Genomic DNA, 17,444 nt, shown 5'->3' on the forward strand with positions numbered 1-17,444 from the left:
TTTTAGGCGCTCACGGAGGAAGCGAGCGCTCAGCGCCGGGAGCCGGCCGGTCCCGCATTCGGCTCGGCCCCGCCATCCTGCCCCGCTGCGCCCGGCCACCGGGGACAGCCCCGCAGGCACCGACGGGCTTGGTCCGCCACCAGCCGCCCTCCTGCCCCGGGCCCGGTCGCAGCAACCCCGCGGGGTGACCCGCCCGCTCTCCCTGCAGGCCTGGGGGGTGTCAGGGCCCCTCGCGGGCTGCGGGCGTCCCGTCCCCTCCTCTGCTCTGTCAGGAGGCGAGCGCTCCCTTCCACGACATCCGTGGCATGGAGATGAGCTGGGCTCTCCTAAGGCCTGCTGGGCCCCTGAGCCTCGAGTGCGGCCTGCTGGGCCCCTGAGCCTCGAGTGGGACCCACTGGCCCAGGGCACGAGATTGAGGCAGAGCCAGGATGGTTTTGGCCCGCTGGGAGCCAAGGTGTGAAGGCTGGTGAGAAAATATGTGGGGATTTCTGGCCGAAGATAGCACAACTCTGGCTATGTAACTGCAGCTGTGGAGGGGATTGCTGCAGCCCGGACTCCTTCCATCACTGCGGAGCAATTGGCACTGTCCCTTGTAGGGGTTTGGGATCTCCAATGTGCCTGGCTCCAGAGCTAGCACCTCTGGCTTATTTCTCCAGAAACAGCCCTGCTGTGTAGATCCTCCAGCAGACACTGGGGTGGTTGAAGTCCCGCATGAGGACCGGGGCCGGTGAACATGAGGCTGCTTCGAGCTGTCTGTGGAAGGCCTCATCTACTCATTCTTCCTGCTGAGGTGGCCTACAGCAGACACCCGCTGCAATGTCACTCTCCACTGACTAAACAGGAAACCTACTTCAGAAGGTGAGAAACTTGCATCGTACATATCTAAATGAGATTGAGGTGAGTCTCACGTCTAATGACTTCTCCATCCATTCTGTGCTGGTTTACCGGTAGTTTTAACAGACACATAATGCAATCTATTCAGGATCTCTGGCACAACCCACAAAAATGAGCATCTGTAGTACTCTGGGTCATAAAAGATGTGGTCCACTGAAATGTTTCGCACTCAAAACAGCCTTTAGAATTTATCATTGGAATCAAATATTTGGTGCGCTATGATTAAGCCCTGCACGTCTGTTGAGGCATTCAGTATAAGGATAGTTAAATATGAAAATATTGATAAGGAGTAAGGGAAAATAGGTTTGTAAGTCATACAAGGACTGTGAAACCCCAGCATGGTACCACAGAAATACAAGACATCAGCTTCACAGATCATACTGGAATTGAAACAGAATGACCCTTTTCATCGATCCATCACGACTGATGAACATCATGTGATGTTCATCCATCATGTTACGACAAACAGAATGCACCTTTATGTGAATCTTTAGGGAATTCCATGGCTCATGGCTGTTTTCTAAGAGAAAACAGACAAGGCAGTGAGACGTTTTCCTTCGATGGCCTCAGGTGAAAATTCCCGGCGACAGCGCAGAACATCCCTCCCATGACCTTGACAACAGCTGACCTGGTGGCGAGGTCCATATGGAGCCCACGGACTGCGTCCTGCCTCATCCTGCTGGCCGAAGGACACGACTCTTGGCTCTTTGTAATGGCACCGAGCCGTCGTTTTGTAAAACATGACCCACTCATTTTCGTATTCTCTGTGGTTGGCTCACGGCCATTTCTTGACACCAGCCACCCCTTCCTGTCAGCCCTAGAGGGGCCTCAGAGCGGGAAGTCCCCTCCCACAACATGCACAGGGGCCACCATGTAGTTTCAGACGCCATTTTATGGCAAGTAGTCCCCATTTCTGACAGTCTCATGGCCTATATGTTTTCAACCTGGCCTGTGGCTGGCTGGCAGGACCAGCCACCCCTTATGGCTTTCCCAGCAATATGTGACAACAGGAAGCCCTTGCCCATGCATACATGGAGATTGCCGTTGTTGATGATGTCATACCCCTGCGTGTTTCATACTGTTTCCAGCTGTGCTCGGACAGTTGTCATGTTTTGAAACCATCATACCCACGTGATCTCAGAGCACCCTCTGATTGGCTCCCCACTTCCTTTACATCAGGAAGTGTTCCTGTATAATATACAGATTTATAGAGAGAGATTTCTGTACATATGTATGGACACGTTTCCCCAAAAAGACCACACAAACAAGAACCAGCCAATGGGTTCATGAATCAGAAAACTTTATTTTGAGAGAAGTTTCACACAGAGAGGGTGGTTGGCGCAGAGCTCCCCTCGTCCATGGCTGTGAGGAGCTTCCAGCTGCCTGTGAGACTGTGCTGCAGTATGGACTGTGGCTGTAAGAGACAGGGTAATATCAACAACCAGAGCAGCCACCCTCCATCGCCATGGGCATCCTCTGCCTCCCTGCCTGGGGCTTTCCCAGCCTCAGGCCAAGGCTGCCAGTCCCACATCACCCAGGCAGCCAGGAGACACCCATCCCAGGCTGGCTGTGTCACCAGCCCCACAATGACATGGGCTCAACCCAGCCTGCTGCCCACCGTGACGTGGCATCATTGGGGTTGGTGCCAGGAGTTGGTGTCTTTTTTTATTCCTTATCTTTATGTCAGTGTCCTTGTAGAAAGTAACAAATCTCTCTGGCTGAGTGGCTGAGGACAGGAGCACGCCATGGTCTGGTCATGTCCTTGTCTGAGCCTCCAGTTCTAAAAGACAAAGGAGGAGCAGCCACCATCTGTCGCACCACGGGCAACCCCTGCCTCCCTGTCCAGGCCCAGCTCTCAGAAGGGCAGCAGCCCTCCCTTCCCTGCCCTCCTCCCCGCCTCAGCCCTTGCTCACCTGCCTGCCTCCAGTCTGGGCTGGCTCACCACGCAGCCCTTTTTATACCCGCCCTGGGTGGCCGTGTCACCAACCCGCTGTGACATGGCCACCACCAATGTTCTGCTTGCTGTGACACGGCCACCATATCACCCGGGGGAGCCAGGGCTGATGGAAAGCCCAGCCCTCAGCTGACTGGGGAAAAAGGGCTGTCGCTCTTCTGCCTTGCTCAAACACAGTGGGATGGACAAACCCCACAACTCAGGCCCATGGGGAGAATGGCCGACATGGAGAGCCTGCTGTCACCCCTGTCTGGGTGGGGACAGCCTCTTGCTCAGGTCTGCAGTCACCTCATGGCCCCTCACCACCCTGTCCCATCCTACCCCACCTCCTTTTGGCCACCTCCTTGCTGTCAGGACCAGGTGGAAGGAGGTGGAGCTCAGCATGAGAGTACAGACAAATAAATGTGGTGTCTAAACACTGGGGAGCAATTCAGGTGTTTAACATACTTATCTAGTGCCTCTTGGGCTGTCTTAAAGCCTAATATCCTGTGAGCATGCAGGAAACTGACAGATGGACACTGGAGCTGGGATCAGCCGTGTGGGATACCCTAGGGCATCTCAAATTGCACTAAATGCTTAATTGTAATGCCTAGAAGTCCACTGGCTCCATCGATGGACAGTTAGCTCACACCTGGCTGCACAGGGCAGGATTCAGTCATCTGGAAACAGGCTCCGCAGTGTCACTTTGAGTAGTGTGAGGAGCCTCACCTGGCCTGTAGCCACTACACCGGGACAGGGCAGGGCTGGCATAAATGCAGCACTGTGGTGGACTGCTCCGCCTGGGGTGGGTCTCAGACACTCCACGACCTCCCCAATGCCACTGGATATTTGTCTGTCAGGAAGTGAATACTCTCTGCACAGAATAATTCAAGTGCTTAAAGTTGGGTCTCAAGTGCATTTCAGGGTGCCCTAGGGTATCTGGCCTGAACCCCAGAGGCCACTTCAGAGATGTCTCATAGATCCTGTGTCATACATGGCAGCTCTATGTGGATGTCTTGGGGAGACTGAGATATGGCTCTACATAAATATGGTTTAGGCATTTTAAATGTATTCCTACATTTAGACATCTAAATTTGGTTGTAAACAATGTGTGGCTGACAGGTACCATGAGAGACTTGATTCTGTGCTCTGGTGGTTGCGACCATCTGAACTGTTTCAGAACTGTGTCAGAATGGGATGAACCCACTCCTAGAAATGCTGGTTTTCTTGTGTGCTTTACCACTAAAGATGACCCTTTATTTGCTAAATAGAGCATTTCATCTTACAGGTTATAATTATATGAATGGATGTTGAATAGCTTATTGCAGAATTCCTATGTTTTAGTAAATCCTGAAAACACAATGACCACAGAAATACATGTCACAGCACTGTAGCAACAACATAGCTTTATGTGGTATCTCATAGGAAGGAAATACTAATTTATGTTAAAGCACAACTGATTTCAGCCCCTAACACTCACACTTTCGTACATATAAACACCAAGATGCTTGTAGGTAGTCCACCGAGCAGTCAGGCACACTGATGCCTCTATCCAGGGAGTCTCTCCAGGATTGCTTGCAATGACATGGAGGACAAGGGGCACTGGTTTTCAACCCTATTCCCTGCACTTACTGGGTTCTTCTTAGGAGGGTGCCGGTTCTGGATGCGTCTCAGAGTAGCCATCAGGAGCTGACAGTGATTAATCTCTCAATCCTGTCCCACCTCTGTGAGTTATCAGAAGTTAGTCAATGTCTCTGCTTCAGATCTGGTTGTCCTGAGAAACGGAAGGTAGATGTGTGCTAGGAACTTGATATCCTGCTACTGTAGATGTCAGCAACACATGCCGTTTTTGTAGCCCTCCTCCTGCTAGTATTTTGCACCCATGTGTTCACATTTCCTCACCATTCATACCAATATAAAGATTTTTATTAGAGTGTTCTACATCCTTAGAAGATTCCTGGACTTCTGTTTTCTAATACATTGTAGGCACTTTTGTAGCTGCTGGCAAAAAATGACAGCTACTTTTTATGATTCATATGTGTTCTTCTCGATAGTCTCCCAAGCTTCTGGTGTTGCCCTTTAGTATTTCAACAATACATTATTGTAAACTTTCCACTTTCCTGGCCCAGAATTACAAATGAAGACAATGGTTCACCTCCTTCTGTGAAATAATTTAATCTATGAATTCTAATGTGATCCCATCTTCACATTCTATTTTATTGGATTCTGGTGAGCTTCATGGTGTGCCTTACCATTTCTTATCCTCCCTTATTCACTTTACATTATCCCTCTTTAACCAAAACAAGTGGGAAAAGTTTGAGACGAAGGGGAAGGGAAACTTGGCACTGATAAGAGAGACAGAAGGAAACCTACTGAGTAATGGAAAAAGTATTTCTTTCACTTTTACATAATATTCTGAATGCTCTTTCTGGGGAGTTGTCATGCAGCATTCAAAAGAAAACTGAGCTGTGCAAGAATAAGGCAGACATTTTTAGTAAGTTCATATTAATAAGAAGAAACATTTTCTGCACGTGATTCCATCAGAGAGCATGTTTCATGCAATGTTAAACACTGACATATACAAAAACCACACAAGGTTTGTATCTTCAGTCTTACGTTGTTACTAACAGTTGGAGAAAACATATGCCATAGCAGGAGAAAAAAATCCTATTCAAATACTTTATCATCGGACCATTAAGATAACTTGGAAAGTTGTTTCAGAACCATTCGAATGATCATGAAAACCTGCCAGTAGGTGTAAGAATGGAGCCCTTTCCAGACACATCAAATCACCAACGAGCAACCTCATCAGGAGTTTCTCTTGGTTGGGATTGTTGTCTTCCATAGACTCCCTGGCATGACAGCCAGTTCCAGATACTATGGTTCACACATAAATAAAGCACATTATTGTGACAAGCATTATTCATGATGCCACAGTAATGTGCTTGTCACAACAATGATACAGTTGCCCTGAACTGGCATATTCCAAATGCACATCCCCATCCTGCTACAGCAGCATGTACATTAACAAGATCCCATCTCTATCTGAAATAATGACATCAAAAACATTTAAAAGATCATCCTCCAGATCTTCAAGTTGAACAACTCATATTGTTGTATGGAACAAACATTCAGCTGGCATCATCGTCAGGTATAAATCTTCAGACAGAGAATTAAATTACTCCTCGAAGATGTCCTTCTCCCTCACATTCTGTTTGCAGATAACCTGTCACCCAGACTGCTGATTCTGTTCCCATTCCCTCTTCCCTCCATTTGTAAGCATTATAATACCACTTCGCAGCTTCCATGGCATAGCATCTTCTACAGCAGGATCTCAGCATATTTTACAGTTTTTATGCAATTTAGCTTTGCAAAACGGAATTCTTGCAAAATGGAGAATCCTTAACTGCCTTCATTTTGCAAAGGTGGAACCTGAGGTGCAAACAGGTTAACCATAGCCTTTCTGTTGAAAAGCTGAGCATCTGTGCCTTTGAAATCAAGAACAATCAAAGCTTAGCAAATTAGATTAGTTTCTTATGGCCTCATACTACACTTGCAAAGGAACCAAGAAGAGAAACAGCCCTTCATCATAAGAATCACAGAACTATTTATCCTTTTTTTGTACAGTATTCATTTCCCATGTTTCTCTAGAATAACTTCATTTTAAAAGTGATGAGTTACACAATCTGTAGTGAAGGATATTCAGGGTGAAACATGAAATACGTGAATAAGAATGCTTTGATATTGTGGAGTTAGGCTTGTTTAGCAACAAATAAAGAAAATACTACCCAGGTAATCATTTCTATTTGGCTATGTAAGCTGCCAGGGTACTCGCCATGAAGGTAACCAACTCGAGTGTCTACAGCCTATACTCTAAGAGACTATTCTCAAAGGATTTTTTCCCCGTCCACTTCTGAAGCAGTGATTCACATAGAAGACTCTAGAGAGAATCAAGACGACAGATGTCTGTTTCAGAGGATAGAACTGCTGCAATTACTTTCCGCCTTTATCCAAGGAAACGGAATTTCTGTATTTTGTAAAATGACAGTGACTCATAGGGTCATTACCAGAGAGCCTGCTGTACAGAGACATTTTTCATGCATGTAAAGAGAAAGGTATTTGTGTACCTAACTGAATCCAGCACATCCTGAAGAACACTTACAGAATATCTCAGACCTAAGGGGTCAACTGACGATTGTTTAATATTGTGACTGATACATTTTTCATGATAATACAAGCTAAAATAGCTCATGAGTCAGTTCCTCAAGAGGATTAGCATTTTCATAGGTTTAATACTGCTGCCTTCCTACGATTAAAAAAACCAAACCAAAACTAATAGAATAGAAGTCCTATTGCATTTACCAAAACTTCATTCAGGAATTTTAAATGATCTACTAATTCCAAAATGATAAACACAAGATCAGAGCTTAAATGGTGCTGGAAGCACATACCTGCAGCATGGCTTCTGGAGATGGAGTCTGTTTTGTACGACCAAACCTGACTAAATGTTTCTGCTTGAATTTCTGGGATCAAGGTAGAATTACTTATCTCATGCAGTGTTTCCTCTCCTGCGGTTTCTGAGACCTATCTCAGGACTGAGGGCATCCTACATGACAGCAGGGAACGCAACTCACATTGCACCCGAGCTAAATGCCAACCAGGGTAGGTCCAGGACAGGGGCAGGGTCATCACATCAACATAGCACAATAATCACGTATAAGCCAGGTAATTAGTTTAGACACAGCACCCCACTAGCATGGCCATGCTTCCTTCAAGGCCTGAGCTGCCTGAAACACGCAGGTGTGTTCATCTACCAATAGCTTGAAGCCTTCCAACAACATGCTGACTTTGGACACGTACACAGCTTCTTTCTCTTGAACGGATTCCAGTTGTATTGGTCCCCATCAGGGATCACTCTCCAGCCTTGAGTCCAGGTGAGATGTCACATCTTGTGGTGGGTGTTCCCTCACCCACAACTCCTCACACAGCAGAAGGAGGCTGCACCTAAGCTGCTTATGAAGAATGGTTCGTGGCCCAAGCTAACCTTTGGGTCATGCAAGGGATTGTCTGGGAGATTGCTAATAGTCACAGGCCAACACTGTACCGGGGAGTGTGCTGCTGGTCTTACAGTATGGATGGTTACACATCAGCTCCTCTGCTCTGGGCCTGCCCTGGCAATACCGCAATTCTAGTAGAGACCGAGCCATAGTTAACATAGTTTTGAAGGAGTTGAACCTGGGCTAAATAATTTTGACTGTGAGCAGGACTTATTATTCCAGTGTTGGAGCTGGATCACACGGCTTTCTGTCAGTTCAGCACAAGCTCAACTGTGCTTGCAAAATAACGTGCAAATACATCATAACCCAGAGCATTATATAATCAGATCCTGATGCTATAGGAAACAGCATGTTCCAGAAGTTCCTGGGAGTTTGTGCAGGAGTGGAACAGAAGTGCAATTCTTTGTTTGTAAAACACAGAATTTTACATCACGTACAGTTAGGCATCTGGGCAAACTGAACCAAGAAACTGCTGCTGATCAAAATCTCTCTGATGTCCATAGCAGCGTTTCTATGGACTATGTCTGCCTGTAAACCATATTCCAGATTATTAGTGATTTATACCACTTTATCATGGACATGTCTATGCAATTGCAATGTCTATGCGATTGCAATATTTGATTAGATGCTCTACTCAAATGGTTTTGTGTTAGAAGACCATAACAGTATCTTGCTTGTCTTCTCCTTTGCCCTGTTTCACAGGTTTATCTATACTCCCTGCCATGGCCCAAATACTTTCTCCCACTGTGATTAGTCAGATACCTCATTCCACTGCAGTCTGTAGCTGAAAATGCTCCCTCCTGTCTGGCACATTGCATTCTGGAGGTCCAGGTCTTCCAAGACTGTAAGCCTGACAGAAAAGAACTACCATGATATCCAGGAATATGTCATCCCATGACCAGAGCAGTAGATACAGCAGCACTGAAGAATGGGCAAGAGAAAGGTGGGTCCCAAGTGTGACCATAGTGTTAAGTCATCTCCCTGAGCCCTTCTCCGAGAATTGTTCAGCTCAATTGCCTTTCCACCTCCCCTCCTTTGTCCTTCTGACTGACATTTCATTGAAAATATTAAAACTGCTGTATTGGGTGTCAGTTTTGGCAGTGGTGGGGCTGCAGGGGTAGCCTCAGTGAAGAGAGGTCAGGGCTGCCCAGTGCCAGAGACAGCAAGCTCCTGCTGGCTCTACAACAGACACAGACTATACCCAGCTGACAACAGTACACAGACTCTGTGTTCACAGGTGTGCACCATCTTTGGACTACTGTCAAGGAGTGGAAAAAAGTAAATGGTAAAGTCTGTAGTGAAATCGGGCATTCACCAGAGACAAGAGGCAACATATTTCTGTATTTCTTACTCTAAAAGACACAGAAGGTCTCCTCAGCTGAGTTGAACAGTCAAAAAGCCAAAGACTGCTCTGGCTTGGCATGTTAGCATTGCAGTGTGGTATCCAAGTTCTTTAGGCACATAAGCCATCCGTTCTTTCTCTTTCTGTCACTACCTGCAGCAGAGGTCATCTTTTTTTCCTTTCTCCTTTCCTTTCCTTTCCTGCTGCTAAGAGAGAACTGCAGCACAGGAGAGACTTGCAGAAATAAGACAAGTAGCATCCACTTCCTTCTCACACTCTTTTCCATCCTCTAGAAGGATCAGGCCCCAGAGCTTACCATGTCTTTTTTCTTTGGTGAGCTCCTCAGGATGTGCCACAGACCACACTGAATGTGCTCTGCTTATACCACCAAGCGGAAGCTGTTGCAGTCCTAGACTGAGTGCTGCACCAGGATCATGGGAAACACATTACATGTAAAGCAGTTCATTAACTGCACCATAAACCCCCCAAGATCACATTCCTACAACTGTGCCATTAAAGAAGTATTTCTGACCACTTGCAGAGACATCTTATGAGACCGGGCAGATGTTTTTAAAACCTGAAAAGAACATTTCATGAAAATATGAAGAGAACTTCCAGTGCCACACTTAGTCAGGAAACAGTCTAAGCATCAACACTGAGAATGAACACTGGAAATTTTAGAAGACTGAATCCTTGCATTTCAAAGTGTAATAACCAAAGTCTAACTATTAAACCAAACTCACACCAATGTTTTAAAAACAAGTCCCTGCCACCCCAGTGTACTAGTTTTGCAAGTATTTATTAGGAAATTCTGAACACCTGACTAATATTTTTATCTCTGAAAAGTGATATAAATCAGGAACCCCATGTTCCTATTTAACATATCTCAATGACTTCAGATCAAACTTGTTCAGTTCATAAGCAAAACGATGATTTCTGTAACTAACATCTTTGCACATACTCAACCTACGCTGTAGAAAGCTACCTCTGCGTAGCCAGTGACACAATCCCCAACATAAGATTCAAAAGCTGAAATCTAATTAGCAATTCTGAATGAACTAGATTGAAATCCTGCCCACTCTGACCATTCGAAATAAAAAACCCCCTCATCTTTGTAATTGCAAAAATACCTAGGAGATTGCCAAGAGACTGCAAAATAGCCCTCGCTCAGCTAAGCATAGACTAAAATTAAGATGTTTTCTTCAGTATCAGTATTAAGTGCTTTGCTGAACTGCGGCCTTAAAGATGACCAAGGTCATATCCAACATTTTCAGAAAGTCAATTCACAGGCCTTAAGTAAGTTCTGGCTTTGGATGAGCGATATGGGACTTTCAACCTTATAACATGGCTTCGAGGTATTTTGCACTGAAAGGTGAAATTTTCGAGACTGCTGTGTTTCCCATTATCATCGGATGTCCCTCTCAAAGCCAAAGCTTTATGCACTTGATATAGTTTGCAATTAGGTTGAATACTTGTGTAGCTTTTATGCATGAGTAAAATAACCTCAGCATTATTTTTTAAAAAATCAATTATAAAAGACACTGCAACTTCAAATCCACGTTTTTAATGTAAGATACCATATATCCAAAGGATTTCACAAATATTTTATCAAAATGCACTACAAAAATCATCATGGATGAATGGTTTTCTGCTAAAACTTTTAAAAGGAGAAAAAGTTATGAGTGGACCGTATGCTATTCTGGAAGCAAATCCTCTCCTAGTTCTTCATCAGCAAAGTCATCTTCCTCAGTTCTTTTTCTTGCTGCAGTTTTTGGTCTTTCTGCTTGTGGACCAAGTGGATCTATGTAGGAGGCATCTAGGGTTTAAATACATTTGAAACAGTTACCTGCAAGTAATTCTGGCTTTGTTTCAAACATATACAAACAAACACAAGAGTGGATTTTAGCATTACACATCTGTAACGCTAAAACCCTGTGTCTGCATTTCTTATGAGGAGCAGCTGAGGGAGCTGGGACTGTTTAGCCTGGAGAAAAGGAGGCTGAGGGGAGACCTCATCGCTCTCTACAACTACCTGAAAGGAGGTTGTAGAGAGGTGGGGGTCGGTCTCTTCTCCCAGGTAACAAGTGATAGGACAAGAGGAAATGGCCTCAAGTTGCGCCAGGGGAGGTTTAGACTGGATATTAGGAAATTTTTCTTCACCGAGAGGGTTATCAAGCATTGGAACAGACTGCCCAGGGAAGTGGTTGAGTCACCATCCCTGGAGGTATTTAAAGGACGTTTGGATGAGGTACTTAGAGACATGGTGTAGTGGTGGTTTTTGGCAGTGTTAGGTTTATGGTTGGACTCGATGATCTTAAAGGTCTTTTCCAACCTATATGATTCTGTGATTCTGTGATTCTGTGCATTTCAAAGACACACATGTGTGTCTTTGAAATGCAGACCAGAAAGAGCATATGAACACTGAAGGAGAACAAGATACCACATTTGGTAGAGCAAAGTACCTGAGTGCTAGTGATAGAAGCTTTTTTTTCCCCTTCTTTTTAAAAATAAATTTATCTTTATTTTATTACAGTCATTAAGTGAGAAAAAGACTTTGGAAAAGTGCATGGAACAGGAAGACTGATGAGTTGGTTAAAGGAAAGGCATTTTAGGAAGTACCACATTCCACACGGATTTGGGATTTTAAACCCCTTTGAAAATTCAATCTTAGTGAAGAACTTAAGACTGCAGAACCACTAGAACTGACTAAAGGATGCCGCAGACAGATATCGAAAGTTATAAATATTCATATGGGCCACATTTCTTAATATTTACGATTACTTTATAGTGAGCTCTGAACAATGAAGCTAAAGCCATTCTTCACATTTATTTCATGGGGAAAATGTTTTCCTAATTGTCTAATTATACATGCTCTTCCAAGAACTTATTTTTTCCATCTCCTCTCTCTTTGAGGCCCAGGAGAGTAAGAAGGTATAAGATGCCCACTTGCCTATTTCTTTACTGCCGCTACTTTCATAGGGTTCACTTGTTCCAGGCAAAGCTTTTAGTTTGGCACTCAGTCTTTCCCCTTTGGTACAGCCAGTATCTGGGGAAGAAAAAAAGTTTAAGACAAATAACACGCTGCTATGGTCTGTGAAATCATGAGAAAAGAACAACATAAATTCAGCTACTATCTGTCAAAGAAGATTTGGATGAAGCCATCTTTTCATGATGGATACAGTACTCATTTGTAATAGTGGTCATTAAAACACAATGGACACTGTGTCCACACATGTGTGTGTTTTAATTTTTTTTTTAAATATATACAGCCTTATTTACTTTGGAGTAAACACATTAAAATATTTCTGCTTCAAATGCTGACATTTCAGTCGCTTATAAATTACAGTCACATTTTGGAGTTAAAATAAGTATGATAAATATAAACACTCACAATGTATACGGACATTTTATATGTCTGTGTGCTTACTAATATATTAGTATGATCCACCTGTTGAATGCTCTCAAGGTTAAATACAACACTAACTTTGCTTTTAATTAGAAGAGTATATTTGGCATGTGCTGTCTGCATGGCAGGCAGGCACAGTTCATGTATACAGACCGTCCTGGCCCTGCATCTTGCTGTAAACACTGTGCTGGCAGCTCAGTTTGCAGCAGGGCCCCAAGGAATGTGTCGGCTCCGAGGGCTGCCTCGTGCCCAGACAACGTCAGATTAACATTCTCTTGCCACAGCAGTATTCCAGACACTTTAAATATTCTGTTCACCTCTGAATCTCTTTTTCACATTCATGGCAAGCTTTCCATCTCGTCTGCTACAACAAATTTTTATGCATTTTTTTTCTCCTAGGAGAAAACGTTTCATGTTTGGCTTGGTGTATTTACGAGGCAGGACATGCCATGCTGCCAAATACAAACATGCTCATTTACAACACGAAACAATGCTGTTATTAAAAGTCCTCCATCTGTAAGGAGGAAAAATGGGTTTCATTCAGCAAATGTTAATTACAAAGTCTGGACTTGGCGACACATTTCCATTGTCTTATTTACTATAAATGTTCTTTTTATAAATATTTTTACGATTAAAAAAAAATCTTCCATAAAGATGACAAACCTTTATTTCTGTATAAATACTACTGCAGACTTCAGTTTACTCAGCCCTGAATTGGAAGACAATGTCTCTGCTCCAAGAAAGATGTAATCCATACAGTCACATGTCAAACAGTTAATATGTTTACAAGACACAGACTACTGTTGAAACTTCAAAGCAAGGAAAATCTATTTTAATGTACATCAACCTCCCTTGGATCAATTCTCATTGACAGGTTCCATGCAAGAAGTGAATACTTAATGAAGGATTTGAAGAAACTGAAATAAATCAATGGGTTTGATTGGGGGTGCTCAACCAAAGGGCTGTGAAATTGCAAAAGGTTCACCTCTTGATTTCAGTGGGCTTTGAACAGGCTTGCGCAAAAGGGAGGTGAGTGCTGAGCTTCAAAGATGGTGTGGATGAAGACATTCTGAGGACAGTTTAGAGGAGAATACAAAATGTTTAACAGGGAGAGAAAGAGTAGGATAGGAGTAGGCACAGAGTCTTATGCAATGGAAAACAAGTAATTTACAAAATAATGAATAAAGTTGGAAGAAGCAGTAAGGAGATGCAGAGCCAGGAATGATACAGCAGAAACTACACTAGGAGAAGACTGAACTAGTCAAAGAAACTCCATAGGTTTAATTGGTTGGCTCCAGAAAGGAAGAACTGCATGTAATGAAAATAAAGGAGGAAAATGGCATACCAAAGGTTTTCAACTGTGAAGGAGGAAAACACATGAGTTTAGTGATACTACCACAGGAAGGTGAAAGATTTTATATTAACTAAAAGAAGAAAAAAAAGGACGGTTAATCCCAACCAAAATGTCTGGGATTAACATAATACCACAAGTTACCTGTACATCTTACTGCCCTAAAACAAACAATTGAAAACAGAAGCTTTCTTAGACATCCTAGGACCCTTAAGTTTATTAGGGCTACATCCAAGAAGGGAATGAAGCAGTAAGTCCAAAATTTGAAGCCAAATTTTCCCCCCTTGTCTCTCCCCATCTAGGGGATGTCCAACCCTTGAAGTATCTAAACCTCACCAACTTCCCCCCCTGCATAGCTTTGAAGTTCCTTAAGCAATTATTGCTATGACTGAGTTGCCCAAAATGGCCATCCTGAGCAGCAAGATGCCTGCAGGATGTTCAGCATGCGACCTTGGTGCCTAAGCTCCCCTTTCTGTTTATGAGCCAATGCAATAAATGGAATTGTGAGTGCTGTTACAGTGAGCAAATGCAGCTGTTCACACAAATGTAGCTTTTTAGGCTTTGGACTTGATTCAGTTGCCCAAACACATTATTTACTGTGTTTAATGAACTGAACCAACTCACCAAAGGGTTAGATTAATGCTAGAAGTAGGGCAAGGGAAGCAGCAAGAACATATGACCAGGAACAGGAAAGAAAAGAAGTGCTGAGGGGGGCTGGACTGTTATTTCCAGAAGCAGCATGTTAGTTGATCAGTTCTTCCCACCTTGACTAAACACACTCTGGAAAAAACTATGAGGAGTGTCTAAGGGCACAGTGTCCTCTTAACACTTAAGCAGTAAGAACATATGGATGCCTTATTAGATTAAAGATCTATCTAAACTGGCTATCTAATCTGGTCCATACAGATCTATCTAAACTGGTCCATACAAAAGAACAAGGTGCTTAGGGAAGAGCATCGTAAGTAGAGCAAGCATATACAGTAGCTCTCCAAGAATAATTTCCTAGCCTCCAACAATTTGTATACCAAATGTGTTTGGGGGAAGGGGGCGGTTCTTCATATTTAATAATGGATCGATTGATTTATTCTCCAAGAACTTGTTCATTCTTCCCTTGAGCCCCCGTGGAATTTCTGCATCCATAACAACCTGAGGTAAGGAGTTCCACCTTTCATTTACCCTGAACCTACCAATCTAGCCCCACCTCACCACAGAAAGGAGTACCCTGCCCTTTCTGCTCTGCAACGCATCCCCCTCCACATGCTGTCAAGTGGCATGCTGCAGGCTGTGCTGGAGCAGGTTACCTATACATTTAAAACTAAGCTAATGAAAACTTTTCCTCAGGTGGATCAGCAAAGTAATGCAGTTCACCTTACCTCTATACAACCATTATATCTACAGCAAGAGTGAAGGGAAAGTTAACACCTCTTCTGGTAGCAGCCCACAGTTAGTTTAAGCTAAAATGCAAAACCACATAAAGTCTCCATGGACTGCACTATGCTCTGAGCATACCTAAAAATGTGGAAGAGCAGCATCTTTCATTTTAAAGCACATCTGGAAGAGAATAAGAGGTGGCTGACACCAGCTACCTTACATGGAGATGTCAGACAGCAGCTCAGGAAGCGAGAGGTCTGGCTTCAATGCCTTCCTTCACCTGAAGGAGTTCAAACCCACAGCTCCATTCTTTCAGGAGGAACATCCTAGTTGTCGAGCCATTTGGGGTAAGGCTTTTCTTGACACTCTGCCATGGGACATAGGATTTGGCTGCCAATATGGTAGATATTAAAAATTCTGCTGACCATATAACATGATCTGCCAGAAGTTTAAATCTCATCTTGAAATTACATTTTGTAGTTCTATTTGCAGATAAATAATCTATATGTTTTTATTCAGTATAAAAACATAATTTGGCCAAAGAATTTATACACATTCCGGCTTTTGGATTATGGGAATGAAACTAACTTTCTCTAAAGTAATACACAGAAAAAACCCAAAGGTAACATTGGGACAAAGGACAATAATAAAAACTCTGGATGAAAGGCTTTTTTGTAGAGTTTTTCCCTACCAATAGTACAGCTTTGAGTGTTAACATCTGTCTGATTGTGCTTGCAATCAAAGGACTACAGGTAGACATTTCTCAAACTGCAAATGAATCCTATCTGCCTTACTCTAGTAACTGTACAAACACATGCTCCTAATTAAATAAAGTTTTAGAATAATAGAAGACCAGTACTGAACTAAATTGCTCTCTGTATCCAAGAAAACCTTCACTGCAATTCATACATGCTCATTATTTATTTACTTATTGTACTTTTATTTAAAAGCTATGTTATTACTGTCACTTGTGTGGAAGCCAGTCCCAGTGTACTCACTCTGGGTTGATAACATGGACACATACACATAAACTGACCGCAGAAACATGGCTCCAGATTTCAGTTGAAAAAGCAACAGGAACTGATTAAGCAGAGCTGGTCAATATATTTTCAAAATCTGATTTATAAATATATTTACTCTGTAAAATGATTATACTTGAGACTCGGATTATCATGCTGACATTATCTTCCCCTCAGTCGGTGTGCAATGGCATTAACTGGGAGCTATGCATATAAAGACATAAATAATATACTCTACATGCTGATATCTGTTACAGTGCATTCCTTCGTCTCATCTGTTTAAAAGTCATGCCCATAATGTTATATTTAGGATATTTAATTAAATTATTGTGGTTTAAATATAATATGTTCTGTTCATTCAGATTTCTTCAACTTCCATACAAAAACTAATTTGAACTAATTCCTCCACATACAATTTAAAAAAAGAATCAAAGTATAAAACTTATTTTTAAAAAAATAGTTAATTTTATATGGTGGAATAATGAATAAAGCAACATTCTGCAAAATTAATCCTATTTTGGAATAATCCTATTTTAAGCAGTGATATCTAGAAAAAAAGATTCTAAATCTTTGTGTTTCTGTACTTCCTACTTAGCAAGATACCTGTATGTACACTTCAATACACTTCAACCCATAAAAATCCATGATTTTATATTTGTTTTTTAAAGGACTCTCAGTAGTTGCAATGACAGTGATGAGACTACTGCATCAGAAATTCCTTCAGTATCATGAAGGACATAAATTAGAATTTTCAGTACCATTTTACGCATCAGGAAAAGATATCAAAGGGTAAGATTGTTTGATAATCTAACTCCTCTGTAAAATGTTTACGTAACAAAGTCCATAGTGGGCTAATGCTTTTAAAGACTATGGATGCTTCACTAAATCCAGAATGTGTTTAACTGCAGCTCCGTGTATCTTTCATATTTGGGATGAAGATGCCATTATCAGAGGAGAGCAGGCTTTGGTTTGGTTTGACCAAAGAGAACAGTCAGTTCAGCATAGCAGGCAGAATATTATATTATATTAAAACTGAGAAACGGCATGCAATTTTTAACTCCACTGCAGTTC

The 17,444-nt window shown here is 42.8% G+C and overlaps 1 protein-coding gene across 4 annotated transcripts in view; it reads right to left on the minus strand.

The window, feature by feature from the left end:
* Nucleotides 1-10,786: 10,786 nt before the first annotated feature.
* IFT88 (intraflagellar transport 88) overlaps nucleotides 10,787-17,444 on the minus strand; it is a 52,928-nt gene continuing 46,270 nt past the window's right edge. For all 4 annotated transcript variants that reach the window (XM_075490940.1, XM_075490939.1, XM_075490938.1 and 1 more), the window contains exons 25-26: nucleotides 12,177-12,272; nucleotides 10,787-11,042 (exon numbers count right to left, since the gene is read on the minus strand). In XM_075490940.1, the coding sequence (XP_075347055.1) occupies nucleotides 10,921-11,042; nucleotides 12,177-12,272 (218 nt within the window). In that variant the 3' untranslated portion in view covers nucleotides 10,787-10,920. The remainder of the gene's footprint in view (nucleotides 11,043-12,176; nucleotides 12,273-17,444) is intronic.

Source organism: Mycteria americana, chromosome 1, assembly GCF_035582795.1.
Source record: "Mycteria americana isolate JAX WOST 10 ecotype Jacksonville Zoo and Gardens chromosome 1, USCA_MyAme_1.0, whole genome shotgun sequence".
Classification (NCBI taxonomy): domain Eukaryota; kingdom Metazoa; phylum Chordata; class Aves; order Ciconiiformes; family Ciconiidae; genus Mycteria; species Mycteria americana.